This window comes from Bactrocera neohumeralis, chromosome 2 (assembly GCF_024586455.1).
Source record: "Bactrocera neohumeralis isolate Rockhampton chromosome 2, APGP_CSIRO_Bneo_wtdbg2-racon-allhic-juicebox.fasta_v2, whole genome shotgun sequence".
NCBI lineage: Eukaryota > Metazoa > Arthropoda > Insecta > Diptera > Tephritidae > Bactrocera > Bactrocera neohumeralis.
The window spans coordinates 62,054,888-62,073,974 of record NC_065919.1 but is presented as its reverse complement, the minus strand read 5'-3'; the positions used below and the strand labels follow the sequence as shown (position 1 = coordinate 62,073,974).

The window sequence follows — 19,087 nt, the reverse complement described above, 5'->3', positions numbered from 1 at the left end:
CATGCAATTGGGTTTTCTGACCACACGAGGATTTGACTCACCCCAAAAGCGACAATTTTGTTTGTTGGCGAAGCTATTAAGCCAGAAATGGGTCTCATGTGAGAAGGTGATTTTTCATATTTTCCGGATAACGTGAATTTGCGTAATAAAAATCTTGAGCAATTTCCATGCGTTGTACCAAAGTGAATCGTGACATGATGAAATAACAAACCTACTGGACACACTGACAAAGTTTGACGCGAGTCTACGAGCTTTCAAAATCACGTCCTCCCTATCGGTAGATGCAGTGTGTATAGAAATGATTAGTGAACCGAGCTGAGTCGATTTTTTCATCAAACATTTTGTCTTATATACAAACTGCTCGATCAAACTAAAGTCCCTGTATGGAAATCTTTTTATGGGACCAGATAGCTTTACGAAATTTGGCAAGAATATTTTCCTAAACAGCGCCATAACCTTCGAACAAATTGTTCAGTTGGAACCACTAGAGAATATAATTGCTATGAAAACGGATCGATGAAACTGACCGATCAAAGTCAAAGTTCTGCTATGGGAAACCTTTTTATTTGTCAAGATATCTTTGTGAAATTTAGCGAAACAATCTTTGAAAGAATTGTTCAGATCGGAGAACTATAGTATATAGCTGCCATACAAACTGTTCGATCAAACTCAAGTCCCCCTATGGAAAACTTTTTTTATTGGACGAGTTCTCCTCATGCAATTTGGCATGGATTCTTAGCCAAGGCCTCTCTACATTCTGTGAATAAATTGTTTAGATCGCACTACTATAGCGTATAGCTGTCATACAAACTGATCGAATAAAATTAAGATAAAGTTCTTTTTATACTCTTTTATGCTATGAAAAATGCACCTGTGGAGGGTATTAAAGTTTCAGTCTGCCGAAGTTAACTATTTTTCTTTTCTTTTTAACATTTGGCCGAAGATACATATGTATGTGTGTAGATTGTTATAGGAATTATCTACTGTAAATACTTATGAAAAACAACCCGCTATTTAAGCTGCAAATTGTGTGTTGTGTGTGGTTTGTGTATCACTTACTTGTTGTTTCTTCAATCCACACATGGAATCGTATTGCACTGAGGAGAAAGTTAACACCTCCTATCCTTTTCTATATCTAGTCTAAACTTTCATAATAATTTATTTGCATTTATTAGATATGAAAAATCTAGTAAACATTTATATGTACGTATATACATACATACATATATACTACTTTAATACCTGCATATAACAAATATTTCATATTTATTTCTACCATATATTCATATAAATGAATGTGTTGGGATATCGATCAAACAAGTGGCAATGCGAAAAGCTCTACAAACACATGCACACACTAACAGCTTTATCATATAAATAACGTCAATATTAATAATACCAATAAACGATAAATAAAAATAAAACAGAACTGATTGCAAATAACAAAATCGAAGTTTGAAGTAAAAATCCTAACGGTGCATTAATTTTGCAATTTCGTTTTAATAACTACTTCGCTTTTGGATTTGCAAAGTTCGAGTTTAGCAATTTTGTTTTAATTACAAGCTACTAAAATGTGAAATTTATAAACAAAAAAAGCAACAAAAACACTATTTTTAATTCAACTACCAACAACAGCAATCGAGCGTACAATTTAGCCTCGTTTTGCATGATTAATGCTTCGCTACCCGGCAATAGCCGACAAGCTAGCTGGCCGAGCGCGAAGCGGGCTGTCAATTATCATTGGTCAATAGGTGTACATATGTATGTATGTACATATATGTACATGCATTTATATAATCTAGAGTGCACATGAAACATATCATTTGTCAAAAATGTGTATTATGAAAGCAACTAGTAAACAAAAACAAATGTAAACACATTTAGTTGCACACATACACGCATATATGTTCATATATTTGAAAAGTAAAGCTTTTAAGTGTTCGCTTGCTGAGGCCCGGCGATCTGCCACAAACCAGTCACAATTCTTACTTTTTTGTTGGCTTATTATTGCAACGCCCCTCTCGCTCTCTGCCTTGTGGCTTATGCAACTGTCATATCAGCACTATATATAAACACAAATATAACCAACCATACATAGGCACATGCAAACAAAAAAAATATACTCGATCCTATAATAACCCGGTAACCGATTGAATCAAATATCACATTACATTTGTAAATTGCGGCTGAGGTAAGCGGCTTTTGCTGACAAACTGACATATCGGGTCAACAGTTGAACAACTCAAGTAACCAGCCAATCAAGCAGGCCCAACGTCGCGCAGTTCAACAAAAAAAAAACGAAATAAATAAACTGGAACACTTTTTATATCATCTTTGTCAATTTACATATTCATAATTACGCTTTTCTGTGGCCACATACATACGTACATATACATATATGTGTATGTATGTGCGTGCAAATGTGTTGAACAAAATGTTTCTCGTTTTCTGGTAGTCAATGTGAGTGTTGTAATTAAATATGAAAACCGCAAAAATGCAAATAACAATAAATATGTATGTATTTATGTATGTATATTAACTATATGGCAATAAAAAGTTAATGCTTGCTGATCAACATTTATGTAAATGAAGCGCGTTCCGAATGATGCTTGCCAAGCTATACGGTAGTGCCAGCTAAGTCTGGGGTCTGGCATAAAGAAATAAAATAAAAAAGTAGTGGTTATCAACTATTACATTGTTGTTGGGGTCTTTATCAATCCATTTTACTCTGTTTTAGCTATCTTCGATTCGACCAAAACTTCCGAAAGTGCGAATCGAACAAATAACTAGTATAAGTAAAATGAAGTGATATAATCTAAGAAAGGTATTTGTATGTATGTATTAGCAAAAGATTATACCTTTATATTCAAGTATACACAAAATCGTTCATATTGTTTTAAAACTGATAATCTTGTTGTTGCTGTCAAATGTTATTTTTTGACAAAAGATCCTAACCCAAATAATGGGTAGTCAAAAAAGTATTTTCGTATTTTGTCAATAGATGTGGTTGCAGTAATATATCTCTAGTGCTACCAATCACATTATGTCATACCATACAGTGTTGGAAAGGTGAGATGTTAAACTTCATATATCCAAAACAAAATTAAATTCGGGGAAGTTGAAAAAAGTTACAACTGTTCAAAAGTGAGTGAAAATAATGAAGAAATTCGCTATATTTAATGAAGAAATTCGCTATATTTTGAAATTATTGTATAAAAAAGGGAAGAATGCCACCTAATCCGCCAATGAAATATGTGAAGTTTACGGAGACGATGCTGTATCAGTTCGTGTAGCACAACAATGGTTTGCTCGTTTCCGTTCTGGAAATTTCGAAATTTCGATTTACACTGATGAAAGTTTTGCACTGATGGAATAATGTCTCTAGCGGAAAAATGGCAAAAAGTGGTCGACCAAAACAGCACATATTTGTTTATTTATTTATTAGTAGAAATATAAAAAAATATGTTAAAGTTTGATTAGAAATACGAAAAGACTTTTTCGACTACCCAATATATATGTATTAGCAAAAGATTATTCCTTTATATTCAAGTATTCACCAAATCTTTCATATTGTTTTAAAACTGATAATCATGTTGTTGCTGTCAGATGCTATTTTGTTACAGAAGATTCTAACTCAAATATATGCAAGTACTCAAACAGAGTCAAAACGAAGATGACAGTAATTTAATTGAATTAATGCGAATATAAAAATAAATTCGGAACAAGTAAGGAAGAGTTAAGTTCGGGTATAATCGAACATTTCATACTCTTGCAACTTGCAAGGATTAAAGCTAGGGAGGCACCTTCAGGTGCATTAGGACTGTTAGTTATATGGAGTCTAGGGCGAGTTTTCACCCAATTTTATTCATTCTCACCAAAAAATGTGCACCGTTATAAGAAAAACACGCTCTCTAAATTTTATTAAGATCACTCACCTATTGGCCGAAATATGATATAAAGTCACCCGGCAGTTCATCAATCTTTATATTAGATATACATATGTATGGGGGCAAAGGGAAGTATTGACCTGATTCAAGAAATTTGTAGCATACAGAGATGCTACTATCAGAAAAGGATTCTCTCTGAATTTCAATTAATTATCTCACAAATTGACCGAAAAAAATCAACTATAAGCACTGGGTCCACATATTCAGTACTTAGGGGCTTGAACAGTTTGTGTTCGATTTACGCTATTTTTAGTCAAAAAGTCGCAGATCTCAAATATACCTTTCGTGCAAAATTTTATCCTGATATATTAATTCATTCTTGATTTATATATTGGCAAGTTTCAAGTGGAATTTTTAATTGTATTATATTGGAAAGTAGGCGTGGCTGTAGATGTCCGATTTCGCCCATTTTCACACCGTAACATAAGCATGTCTGAAGAATGTCACGTACCAAGTTTCTTTGAAATCGGTCGGGCGGATCTCGAGACATGTGATTTCGTCTAAAAGTGGGTGGGGCCACGTTCATCTTTTAATTTTGACCATTTGAGGTTTCTACGGATCATTCTGAAAAATTTTGCCTAGGAGACTATGGGTCTAAAACCGGTTCCGAGTCAGCAATTTTTAAGGCGAAGTTTGAATAATCGGCTGTATGGGAGATATGTGATATAGTTGTCCGATCTGGATCTATAGAGCACCGATCGAAATCCATTTTTCGCTGATTAAATGATATAGTGGTCCGAGAAAATAACGTGTGCATAATTTAAAAGGGGTTACTTCGCGTATATACACGCAGCCAAATCTCCTCTCTCCAATGTGCAGTCTCAGTTCGTCCTTGTGTTTTTGGTGAATCCCAAGTTATTTCAGAACACGCACTTATCCTGGAATATGACAGCAGTTTTTGTGTACTCTTATTTTTACTCTCCTTTATCCTTCTTTTTTCTATTAAATTTGACCTCCATCTGCTTACGCACCTTTATTCAACTGCAGCGCCTGCGTTCAAATTGATTTCTGTGAATTTCTCCGCCTTAACGGCACTATATTCTTCACACTACCGGCGCTCATAATTAACTTCATGGAAAATTGAAAATATTTCTTTTTTTCTTATCTCAAGCGTGTGCTAGTTAGTTAGTCTCGCTGATGTGTTTGAGAAAATCGTGAGTAGTTATAAAATTAATTTTGCCATTTCATGTGCGAACAACAACGCCCCTTGGTCTACAGGACGTATGAGTAATGAACATTTTTATATTACCGTTACATCATGTGTGTCAGTGAAAGGGAGTGGCTGCATTGTCATCAGCTGTTGCTGTTGCATTGCACTAACAAACACAAGCACTTACAGTGATGGCGAAAATAATAGTTTATTTAAAGACTTGGACATAACTTATTTCATTATTTTATGTAAAATTGTTTGTGGAACATAAAAAATAAGCGGCTAAAGCATATTTCAAGTTTATTAGTGAATAATTTTGAAATATATTATTTAATTTTTGTTTTTTGTGTGGGAAATTCCAAGTGAAAATTTAAATTAAATTATTAATCGGACTCAAAGCACCTCATTTTTGTTTAGTACCTTCATGGGAGGCTTTGTGTATTTAATAGACAAGTTTCGTATTTCAAGATATTAAAAGTAATGATTAAATTAAATGATCTTTGCTGACCATATTTGGTTTTTTATATCGAAAATTGGAAGACTCTGTTGTTTGCTTGATGCAAGTAGACAGAGGCAGTCAAATTATGTGAGGCTCTAAAGGTGAATTCTTCGATTTTTACTACATATATCTCAATTTATAGAACAAATAAGTCCGATAATGCACCATCTCATACTGCATTAGTTATTCGTGATCATTTCGCCACATTTTGAGCTAATATCGTGCCGCAACCACCGCATTCGCCTGATTTACCTTCGTGTAACTTCTGGCGATTCAGCAAATTCGCATGATCACTCCGAGGACACCGTTTTGACTCAATTGAGGATATAAAAGCTGAATCGAAGAAGGCTCTGATGGCCATCATGACGGAGAATTTTTCCAAGTGCTATGTATGATGATTGGAAAATTCGTTGGCATAAGTGTATTGCAGCGGGAGGGGATTACTTTGAAGTAGTTGAAATGGACAAAATTCACCTCTCTATTTGTACACAGTAGTTAAAAGAACTCAACTAAGATTAAAGTTAGCGCAGCTACACTGGCTGCTTAGGCCGAGATCCCACCTCAGTATGAAGAATAATTTGCTAATTTATAAGGTAATACTTATAGACAGATCTGGATGTCTGTCATTTAAATCTGGGACAGTGTAGCAAACTCAAATTTAAAAGTAATTCAAGCCTTTCAAAATAAAGTTCTACGCACCATAGTGGGTGCTCCTTTCTACGTGAGAAACGATGTTCTCCACCGATGATCTGATGTTCTGAAGTTGTGCACTGTAAAGAAAACAATCGAAGAATTTAGCAGACGTTACCTCTTCTGTTTGGAGCATCATGAAAATATATTTGTGATTCAACTGCTGGACAATAGTTTACAACGTAGGTAATTGAAAACATAATACTCGCTGGACTTCCCCTTTAGATTCAATTAATGTGTAAAATTTTATGTTTTTTGTTTCATTTTATTTTTTTTTTTGTTTTTTTTTTCATTTTATTTTTGTTTTTTGTTTTATTTATTGTCTTACTACCACTACGATGAGGATGAATCGTGTTTTCACAAAATTTAGTTATTGGTTTTTAAAATAACATAGATTCGAAATATGTATATTGAAATTTACAATTTTTTTTGGAACTTTCGATATCATACTACGAGAGCACACACAGCTACCATACAAACTGAAGGACCCAAATGAAGTTCTTTTACGAAAAACCTTTTTTATGCACAAGATATCTTCAGGAAATTTGGCACGGATTATTATACTAGGCAACAGTACAGTCTACGAAGAAATCGTACAGATCGAATCACTATAACACATAACTGCCATACAAACTGACCGATTCGAATCAAGATAAAGAACTTTTTACACCCTTTTATTTAATAAGATATGCAGCTGTGAAGGGTATTATAGCTTTGCAGCCGAAGTTAACATTTTTTGGCGTTTTCTTTATTTTTTTATTTTATTTTATTTTTTTATTTTATTTTATTTTTTTGTTTGTGAGTTTGAGTTTTGTTTTGTTCAATTAACTTCATAATATTTCCTCTGCCATATAATTAAACTTTTCCTTATTTAATCAAAATTTTTTCTACCTCTCTCTGGGAAACTTTTAACGCTAGTATTTGGTGGATTTGATGTTTGCCTAATAAGTCATGAACTTATAGAAATATATTTGTATGTACATATGTACTTATGCATGTATTTGCATCAATTCCGTTCAGCTGCCACTTCCACTCAAATGCCACCGCTTATGCATTCCACCGTTTTTCTTCATGATTTTTCCAATATTTCTCAGTAAGGCGGTTTTAATTTTCATTAGCGCGCCGTAATTGCGCAAGTGAATTGTGTTGATCGGCTTTGGCTTTAGCTTTGTTGAGTGGGTTAATTGAAAGTGAGAGTAGCAATGGTAGCCGCTGACCACACCATCTCCTCGCGCCGCCATTACAAGCACACAAACATAAGCGGCTTGGCATTAAATTTACTTTTAATTAGAAAGTTTATATGTAATATATAATCAACACATACATTTATACAAATATACATACACATACACATACATTTTTTAGCAAAAGCACCGTAAATGCTTCCAAACAACAACTTCCAATATTATTTATGGCAACTTTGACATACATACCGACACGTATAGAATTATTGGTGAAGTCGACGCGCTTTTTTCTTCGTACCAAAGCTTATTTTCTCATTAGCAACAAGAATATATAAATATGTAAGAATGTTAGCACATACTTGAGTAATGCCTGGCACTTTGTTGGCCACTCATTTGGTTGGTTATTGACTGCAATTAAGGTGGCAGTGCCAATTACTGGCAAATTTGCTGGCAACACCCACTGACATTGCCGCATACATGCACAAACATGCAAGTGTGTATGTTAAGTATGTGTATGTGTTGTTGTATCAATTGCCAATTACTCATTCTTAGTCCAAAGCCAAGCAGCACGCTCACATTACCTTTGTCTATTTGCTGCCCGGCTGACTGGCTGGCTGGCTGGCTCTTTTGCAAGCACTAGCTAGTTGCGAGCATTGTCGTGAGCGTTTGGCAGTTTATGACCAAAAAATAATAAAAAAAAAACAATAATTACATACGTGGGTGGCGTTTATGTTGACAAAAGCAAAGAAACGTTCATTAATTATCGGCAGAAAATTGCAGACCAAACATGGTCGTCTTCCATTGCCACAAAGATATGACTGTGTAGATAAAAAGTTAATGTGGTAATATTTTAAAATATTTTTTTTCTTTGAAATTTTTAAAGATGTGCTGTTTAGCACGCAGTTTCACTGCTGTTTCCACTGCCTACTAAATTTCAATTATTTATTAATTTTTTGTTTCAAATTAAGTGGCAACTACATTTTTATGTTTTGTAAAATACTTTTTTTTAGAAAACACGCATTGCAAATTAATATCATTTATTTTTATTTTAGTAATATGTATGTTCAAAAATAAATTATTTCCAATTAGCAATACATAGGTGGCAACTCTATAGAAAGTTATGTTTCTGAGTATGATTTTATATATACTATATATGTTTAATTCCATTTTTGTACTTAGCATCCAAATTTTTTAAATTTAAGAACAGATGGCAACACTATAAAATTATAATTTTTTGCCATATGTAGTTTTATGTACATACATACATACATACATATGTACACATTTCCAATATTTTCCCAATTTATTTTCTATCGATTTTTTTTTTTTGTAATGTAATATGGCAACTCTATAAAAAAGTATTTTTCTGAATGAGGCGGTTAGTGAGAATAAATAGGCATATTTATTTCCATTATCGTACTTATCTTCAAAATTTTTTAAATTTAAATAGAGATGGCAACCCTATAAAAGTTTCCTCAAAACCTCTAGTGAAAAACTCATTTGTTTCCAATTTATTTTTTGTCTTAAATATTCAAATTTATATTCAGTGGCAACTCTAAAAATTATGTATTCCAAGAGACCCTGTTGTGCCCAGCATTTTAAAACAGATGGCAACCTTATAATTTTTCTTCAAAACCTCTTCTGAAAAACCCATTTATGTATTTTGAATTTATTTTCAATCTTAAAAATTTCAAACTTACATTCAGTGGCAACTCTAAATATTATATATTTTCAATGACAGTTATTGTACCCAGCATACAGGTATTTATTTTCGATATACATACATATGTACATATATTTACAATTTATTTCTGAAATTTTTTTCGTTTAACTTCATATGGCAACTCCATAAAAAATTAATTTTCTCAATAGGTTGGTTAATGGGAATAAACGTACATGTACATACATACATACATATGTATGTATATTAATTTGCAATTTGGTATTTATTACCAAATTTGTAAAATTTATAAAATTTTATGGCAACACTACAAAATATATATGTGACCAGGTCTACGGAATGGGGGCTTAGGTGTCAAAAAAAAGGAGAACAATTAATGAGATAACGAGAAACTGACGATTATTTTTAACAGCTTTTCCCAGAAAACTAGTTTTCGCACGTTAGCTCCCTTTTCGTAGACCAGGTCACATATTATTATCAAAATTTCTATAAAGAATAAACTGAAATATTTATTTCCAATTTATTTTTTATTTTAATGTTATTTTTTAATTTACATACAAATGGCAACTCTTTAAAAATATATGTATTTTTCTCAATACCACTGATGAGAATAAAAACACACAACAACTTACCTATGAATTTGCAATTTCGTGCATTTAAATGCTAACACTTACTAAACCCGTTTTTCTTCTTCACTTACAGAATAACGACTCCTATGACCTTGCGCTTTGCCCCACGAACAATAGCGGCTTTCCAACAACAACCGCAATTATTAGCGCCATGGACTGTCTGCCCATTATGAATGGCGGCAGTAGCAGTAATAGCAGTGGCATCGGCACACTCGGCCTTGGCGTTGCACATCATCACATCTTGTCTAACGGCAATAGCAGCACAGCGGCCGCTGTAATGAGCGGCAGCACACCAACAGTCACCGCCGTTGTCGGTTCCTATCAACAGCAACTCGCTAACTTGCATGCGCATCACCCACATCTGAATTTGGTTGGCCACCATGCCGTAACACCGTACAGCAATAATTATCCGCTGCATCATAGCAGCAGCCATCATCACATACAGAGCGAGCAGACCAAGTCGCTGCAGGAGCTGCAGCATGAAGTTGGCGCGCTGTTGGAATTTCGCGATCTGGTCATCGAAACCTTTCCGGATCTCAAGCATAAAATGGCTTCTATGTCATCAGCGACTGGTTCGTCCACAACGAACGCAAGCGGTGGCGCTGCATTGAGTAGCGCTTCAGCGACTGGCGTACATACACTTGCCGGTGGTAGTGGTAGCGGCAGCGGCGGCATGTCGAATGCGTCGTTAGTATCAAGGTGAGTAGTGGGTGAAGTACATAAATAAATACAAATTGTTTTATTAATTGGTTTTCGGTTTTGCGCAGACGCGAGTGGGAGCCTGGCATACGCCTGAAGCGCAAAGTTTCGCATAAAGAACCGTCCATACCGGCAGCCAGCGGCGCCACTGCTGCGGCCGTTGCAGCCGGTGAATTATCCTCATCGTCGCTGACGCGTAGCCGCAGTAATTCACATAGCGGTAAAAAAGAGCCAAAGAGCGGAGAGAATAACAACGGCAGTGTTGTGCAGGATTCCGGTTTCTCCACGGAGACAAGTTCATCTAAGGAGGGACATAGTGCTTCGTCCACAAATGGTGCTATGACGGTGAGTTGTTGTATTTAGTAATAAAATGCAATTTTTATTTTGTTGGTTAAAAATTTTAGGGCCCCACTGCACTGAACCGCCTCTCCTGCCACGAATCTGATGACGAGCTGCTCAATTTGCTCGATGTGATACATCGCAAATCGAATCGTTTACGCGAAGAAATGGATCAGCTGCAGCAGTATGAGCGCCAGAATTTGCGCGGCGCCAGCAGCAATATTAGCACCAACAACAATATTAATCCAGCGGATGAGTCGACAACAACAGTTGTTGCTGCAAGCGAATTGTCTGCAGGTGCGACACGCAGTTCTTCGGTGTTGGCAAAGTCCAGTAGTAGCGGCAGCAGTAACATTACTGTAAATGGTGCCGGTCTCACGCCGAAAACCTTCCGCGAACATGTGGAACGCCTCAATAAGGAGGATATCAAGCAGTTGCGTAAGGAACGCGATCGTCTGCTCGATAAGCTGGCCGAAATGGAAGCGGAAACTTTAACCGGACGCATTAAAGCGGCCAAAATGAATGATCAAGTGGAGGAGCTAATCAGCGTGAAAAAGGATCTCGAGGAGCAGTTGAAGTTGGCGATGGCGCAAAAGCTTGATTTAAGCGCGCGCGTGCAGCAGTTACAGCTACAGCAACAGCAACCCTCACAGCAGTTCCAGAGTAAGAGTTCTTCAAGGTAGGTTATGCTAAGAGATGCGAAAATAATGATGAAACGCGGCGCACTAGCTGAATAAGGGCTTTACCTTTAGATATTTGAAATTAGTGATTTCCATAATATTTTACTTTCTAGTCAATCCGATTATTCGAGTCAACGCAACTTCTTATCCTCCGCTACTACGGTGCTCTCCACTGGCAGCGCTGCTTCGGCACAATTTCTAGAGGCTGGTACTGCTGCTGTCACCAACACTAGCACACTAACGAGCGCACAAAGTCGGCGTCAACATACATTCCAGCCAGTGGTGGTGATCGAACAGCAGCAACACAATCAGCGTCCGCTACATACAGCGCCGCCCGAGGACATACACATTGCATTCCATCAAAGCGCAAGCAGTGATAGTAAAAAGCAGCAAACCGAGCAGAGTGAGCAGCAGCAATTGGGCCGTCTGGATGGCGTTGTGAGCACACCGGGCGGGCGCTACAGCAAAAGTCGCTTGATCGATTCGAAACGCTTTGCCGCTATACTATTGGAAACGAGCGTAGTCGAGCTGCAGCGGCATCTACTGACGCTGACCGTGCAAAATCAGGTGTGTTAACGTTTAAATTTCAAGAGAGGCAAATTATATTGTTAATATTCTCTGCTCCAAACAGGTACTGATGCAAAAGCTCGACTCGGCTACCAAGTCAAAAACACATTTAGCCAAAAGACTGGACAAATCAAAGGATGATGTAGAGGATCTGCGTTTTCAGGTAAGCACATTTTAAATTTACTCAAATTTGTACAGAAAATATGCAAGTACATATTTATCGTTTATTACCCGCAGTTAGAGGAGAAGAACATCGAGTTGGAGGGCACTAAGGCGCAATTGCGCGTGCTGGAGTCGCGCATACACTCTGTCACGCCCAACAGTGGCGCGCCAACTAATTCCTACTTACACTCTCAAAATGATTATGAAACCAATCGTTCATCAGCTTCCACCACGCTGATGTTGAGTCGGCGTGGCATCGGCAGCGGCGCTAGTGATACATTACATTATAGCGACTTGCGTTCGGCAACACCAATTTCAAACACCACCACTACAATGCCAATGACAACAACTGTCGGTCAAATGCCCGCACCACAGGTTACACAAATATCCACGCCCAGCATGAAGGCCATGGTTCACCTGCCGATGGACGAACTACAACAGCATAGTAGTAGCACCGAATCGGCACATGATCACGAGTTGCATGAGAGTGGCGACACACAGACGACGGCAAGCAGACTGATGAGCGCAAGCGTCGGTGGCATAAGTCCGTTTGACAGTGTGGCGCGTGGGAAAAAAGTTGGTATGGGCAGCAAGCCAAGCAAAATACCTTTACCGGGCAGCAAAGCAGCAGCCTATTTTGCTGGTAAGTACGTGGAATTATCTTAATGGAATATATTAAGTATGCCATGAAGTTTGTAACACCCAGCAGGAAACGTTGGGAACCGAGTGAGGGATACTTATATAAAATTATCAGTGTTACGAACTGAACGTGAAATAGTCTCTCAGTTTTTGAGATATCGTTCTGAAATTTGATTTCGTGCGTCATTCTCTCCCCAAGAAGCTACTAATTTCTCGGAACCGCCGATATCAGACCAATATAGCTTATAGCTATCATAGAAACTGAACGATAGGAATCTAATCCTTGTATGGAAAACTTTTTTATTTGATGAGATATCTTTATGAAATTTGGCTTGGATTATTATCTAAAGCAATAACGCAATTTCCGTCAAAATTGTTCAGATCGAATAACTATAACGAACAGCTGCCATACAAACTGAAAGATCGGAAGCAAGTGCATGTATGGACAACTTTTTTATTTGACGAGATATTTTCAAGAAATTTGGCAAGGATTATTATCTAAGGCAACACTACAAACTCAGAATAAATTTTTAAGATCGGACTACTATAGCATTGAGCTGCCATACAAACAGACCGATTAAAATCGAGTTCTCGTAAGAAAAACTTTTTTATTTAGCAAGAGATCTTCATACAATTTAGCGTGGATGATTATTTAAGGCAACGGTATAATCTCCGAATACAATATTCAGAACGGACCACTATAGGTTATAGCTGCCATACAAACTAACCGACCAAAATCAAGATAAAGAACTTTTTATACTCTTTCATTATATAAGAAAAGCACCTGTGAAGGGTATAGCTTAGATGCGGCCGAATTTAAGGGTTTTATTGTTGTACATTACAATTAATTTTTTTGTTTTTAAATATTTTTCTTTTAATTCAAATGCCACGCTTACGCTTAAAATTTTTTTTCTCAAATTAATCGTTTACTAAAATTTTCCCGCAGGCAAACCACCCACCGGACGTCCATCTACGGCAGGTCGCTCACCTCCTTCCACCCACACATACGGCACCTCGAACTCGTCGAGCAAGTCGTCACTGTGTCGCAGTACCGGCAATCTGTTATACAGCAAATCACCGAACAGTCTGAAACGTGCCGACTCCGCACAAAGTATACGCAAAGACAACTCATCGTTGAGCACCAATACGAGTCGCAGCTCTACATCTTCTTCCATACCGTTGGCGACGCATCACTTGTCAAATGCTACCTCGAAGTCACCGATTGGTGCAGTCGCCAGCGCGACACCAACTCCGTCCCCGAGAGTGCTACAAAACTCTCCACTACCGAAACTAAAGCGTGAATCGCTCACCTCACGCGTACGTCATTTGGATTCTTTGTCGCGTGTACATCAGCATAATCATCATTCGAACGTCAGCAGCAATGGTGGTGGTGGTGGTGGTGGTAGCAGTGATCTCTCCTGCACATCGCCTACAATCTCGGCCTACACCACGGCGCACAACCATAATCACAGCAATTCGGCGCTGCTAACGTCCACTTCGCCCACTGCGCTGTCCAACAGCTCGGCGAGTAGCTACATTGTGAGTAGCACGCCAAAGCCCAGCGCCATAGCAGCGCATATAAATGCAACGCTGCGCAAGGACACGCAATTGAATACAAGCAATTATGGTGCGCAACAATTTCTGCGCCGCGCCACCGGTGGCAATGCCGCCGCCGCCGCTGCCGCCACTAATACAGCTGGCTCTGGTCAAAGTGTGGTGAATAGCAGTGCGACTGCGCGCCGCTTCAGCAGTGCCTCGGTGGTGGGTGCACGCATAGCGAGCCGCAGTCAATCGCAAGACGCTAGCAGTGGGGAGCACCAGCCGCAACAACAACAACAGCAGCAACATCAGCAGAGCGATAGCGATAGTGGCAAGGTACGCACTTTAAAATCGACTTTTTTGGGTTGGCTTAAAATCTAAAAGCATAATTTAATAAAAAAATAAACCATTAGCATTAAACAACAAAAATTAAAAAATTAAAATACAAAATTTACAAACGCAATCAAAAAAGCAAAAGCAAATTTAAATAAATAACATGCGGAAGCAAACATACATACATGTACTACGCTGCGCTGAACGCTGTTCGTTGAAAACTACTACATGCTACATACCTACATTTAGTAATCGTTACATGAACGCATAAATACATACATACGTAAATACGCATAGCATTATTATTACGCAAAAACAACAAAACAAAAAAATATTTAATTTAACGAATTATATTTAACTAAAAGGCAAATAGTAAACAACAAGGTGAAGAAACGTAAATTTTAGCTGCTAACATCCACATACACATATATGTACATACCTACAAACACACTCATGCATACACATTCAAACATTGCAGCAATGCAACACAAGTAACACAACAACAAACAAAACGCGAATTATTGCTAAAAATGCCGTTTGCAAATCGCGCCATTTTGCTCTAAATTAAGTCTTAGCACACAAACATGTTAGAATTGTCTGTATTCTGGCTAAAATGTGCTAACTTTCAGCAATTGTTATACTGCTTGTTTTTGTTGTTTTTCTTATTTATTTTTTCCAATTTTTGTTTGAAGTGTGAAAGTGTGTGGGCATTAAAGCAACATTAATTACTTGTGTACAGGCTAGCATAACGCTTAGACTCATCGGCATTACAACACGCTCGGTATACACACAACCATGCATTCATACATACATATATACATGCATACATACTTAACAATTCACTTGCATATATTTCATGATGTAAATTAAACTAATTCTGAGCGCTGGTGGCTGGATTGCATAAACTATTGGGTTTTGAATTTGATATTGGTGAAAATAATATTTTTTTCTTGATTCACAAATATTGTTGTTAAAATTTTATAACTCGCAAGCTGTAGCATGTTAAGTGCTTACAATTTTTTATGAAAATATTTTTTTATTAAATTACAAAAGAAACATGCTCGCACTTCGCATTTGTAAGGAAAATCTCCAAATATTACGTAATCATAAATTTTATATTTTAAATTGACTATAATTTCAATCCAAAATCAAATGTCCTAACAAATTTGATAGCAAACACAAGTGTTTCAATTCAGTATGGCCCTTCGTTTTTAATTTTATTTTTTAGTTTTTTATTTATTTTTAATGTTTCAAATTTTTAATTTTAAAAAACCTTAATTTAAATAATTTTTTTTAATTAAAAATGTTAATTTTTTTAATTAATAAAATTTTTGTTTGTAAAAAGTTAAAAAAGTTTATAAAAAAGAATTTATTTAGGAAAACTATAAAAATATAATAATAAACAAATTTTTACATATTTTTCTAATTGAAAACAAATTTTTTTTGTAAATTAAAATAATTTTTAATTAATAAATTAAATATTAAAATTAAAAAAATAACACTTTTAAATTTTTCTTACTATTTTTTTTGTGAGTTCAATTATTTTTAATTTAATAAATTAATTATAATAATTTTTTTAAATTAGAAATTAAAATTTGTTTTTTGTAAAAAATTAAATAAGTTAAAAAAAAATTTAGTTAGGAGAACTTTAAAAATACATATAATAATAAACTAATTTTTACATATTTTTCAAATTGAAAACTAATTTTTTTGGAAATTAAAATAATTTTTCATTTTAATTTAAACTTAAAAATTAAAAATAAAAAATATTAATTAAATTTACAAAAAAAAATTTATTTAATAAAATGTAAAAATGTTATTTTTTTAATTTTAGTTCAAAATTATTTTAATTATTTTTTTTTTTAATTGAACAAAAAGTTAAATTAAAATTTAAAATAATAACATTTTTACATTTTTTTAAATGAATTTTGTTTTGTAAATTTAATTAATGCTTTTTACTTTTAATTTTTAAATTTAAATTAAAATGAAAAAAATTTAACATTTTTACATTTTTTGATATTTTTTTTGTAAATTCAAATAATTTTTAATTAATTCAATTAATTTTTAATTAAATTTTTAAATGTTTAATTGTAAAATTAAAATAAAAAATTTACCTTTAATACATTTTGTATAAATTACTTCTTTTGTAATTTTTTTATTATGTAATTATATAATGTTAATTTTTTATTTTAATTAAAATTTTTTTTCAACCAAAAATTAAAATAAAATTTAAAATAAAAAAAATAATAAAATTAATTAAAACGTATTTTGCTGATTTCTAAAAAGTTTATTATTATTATTATATTTTTAAAGTTTTTCTAATTAAACTCTTTTTTTATAAACTTTTTTATTTAATATTGTTTGTTTTAATATTTTTCTGTTTTTTACTTTTTTTGTTATTTTAATTTTATATACTTTTTTTATTATGTTAAATTTTTATAATTTTTTTATTTTTCTAATAATTATATTTTTTTAATTCTTTCTCTTCAAATATTTTAAAACAACTTTTTGTGTATATGACATTTGTAATATATTTTTGTTTATTATATTTTTTTTATTTTATTTGTTTTTTTATTTAATTATTTATTAGTTTTTTTTATCAAATATTTCGATTTTCTTATTCCAAAACATCAGTTTTTGTAATCAAATTGCCGTAAGTTCTCAGGCAAACTCTAGCCCCAGTGCTCAATTCATTTAACTGTAAATACATTCAATACGTTGGTTGTAGGGTCTTGTCTTAAAATACAATTTATATTATTTAATACTTTTTAATTTATTTCTAAGCTAGAAAATGTGCTTTTAAATACTCATATACAAAATTTTTTCAAAAACTAAAATGTGTGGAGTGGTGAGTTGTCTTGGAAATATGTATATATGAAACATTTTTCTCTTTGCTGGCATACTCGGTTTTGCATGTAAGGGTCTCGTTAGGATCATCCAGTTGCGCACAGTTGAAAGCTGCAATAATTTTTTAATAATTTCTTTAATTCAAACCGAACTGTTTTTATTAACTGAAAAGTGCTTGTTCTTTTTTCTGAGATTCTGAAGTTATTATATCGCTCAATGTCGTTTTTTGAGTAGTACTGTGTGTCTGCTTGCACTTTGCAAGCTTGAACAATATTGTAAAGTTGCATTATCTAGTTTGAAATGCAAATTCAACTTTATACATACATATATAACTTATAACTTCACTGTGTACCAAACACACTGCGAAAAATTATGTTGAAAACTACGCTAAACTATAACTGTTTTCGTTTTTCCAAATAAAAGCGCATAACTTTATATTAGTTTTATTGAAATGTGTGAGGTTTTTTCTACAAAACTTTGTTAAAGCCAATTTTCTTTTAATGAAATTCTTATGAATAACTTGTCATCGGTAAAATTTATTATTTGTATGTCTGTATACTATTATATGAAACGTACGCTGTCTCAAGTTTCATTTATTTAAAAAAGTTATGCCATTTTATTTAAATAGTATATTTAAGGCTCACCTTTATCGTTTATTTAATGCTCTCCTATTGACCCAAAATAATTCTTTCCAACATCTTACGATTGTTTTTTTTTTTTGTTTTTGCTGTAGTAGACCAAAATCTGTTATGCACACAAATAGCCATACAAAATTGAACTAGCAGCAAACGAAATCGTTTTTCACCACACTCATACATTGTAAAAAATACATGACAGGCGCCGCAGACTGCGTTTCACCTTGTATTTAATGATAAAAAAAAGAAAAATTAAAAGAAATTAACTATAAAAAAGTTATAATAAATACATCCAACAAACACAGGCACTTTGTTGGCAGTCATTTGTATAAATTAAACATAAAACTGTATTTTTTGTGTTTAAACTTTATAAAACACTTTTTTTTTCTTTTCTTTCGCCTAAGCGAAACCTCTGCATATACATACATACGTATAAATATAAATAGCAACAAGAAATGTATTAAATGTATTATTTTATGTAATTACTAAATAATAACAAATATCCAACTAGTTTACAACTTCAATGTCAATACTTTATGTTTTAATGTTTATTATTATTATAATCATAACTTTTTTTTAACTTGTATGCGCTTAATTTTAATACTATATATATAAAAAATAACTGTATATTACGTTAACATGAAGCAAATATTAGATTTATGGGTTTTACATAAATATTTACTTACGCGCGTTTTGCATTAAGCTCAAGACTTGCCGGTGTAGCAGTGGAAACACACGAAGCGAAAAAAATAAATATATATATAAATATTAATATTTTTGTTTTTAATTAAATATATTTTTTAATTTTAACTATGCTCACATCCTAATTTTATGTTAAAACAATAATTATAATTATTAATAAAATAT

At 34.1% G+C, this 19,087-nt stretch overlaps 1 protein-coding gene across 1 annotated transcript in view; it reads left to right on the top strand.

The window, feature by feature from the left end:
- LOC126767715 (uncharacterized) overlaps positions 1 to 19,087 on the top strand; it is a 195,450-nt gene that overhangs the window by 168,096 nt on the left and 8,267 nt on the right. Inside the window, 7 exon segments of the mRNA XM_050485261.1 lie at positions 9,854 to 10,479; positions 10,548 to 10,824; positions 10,884 to 11,497; positions 11,612 to 12,065; positions 12,130 to 12,228; positions 12,303 to 12,870; positions 13,813 to 14,741. Coding sequence (XP_050341218.1) covers positions 9,854 to 10,479; positions 10,548 to 10,824; positions 10,884 to 11,497; positions 11,612 to 12,065; positions 12,130 to 12,228; positions 12,303 to 12,870; positions 13,813 to 14,741 — 3,567 coding nt within the window.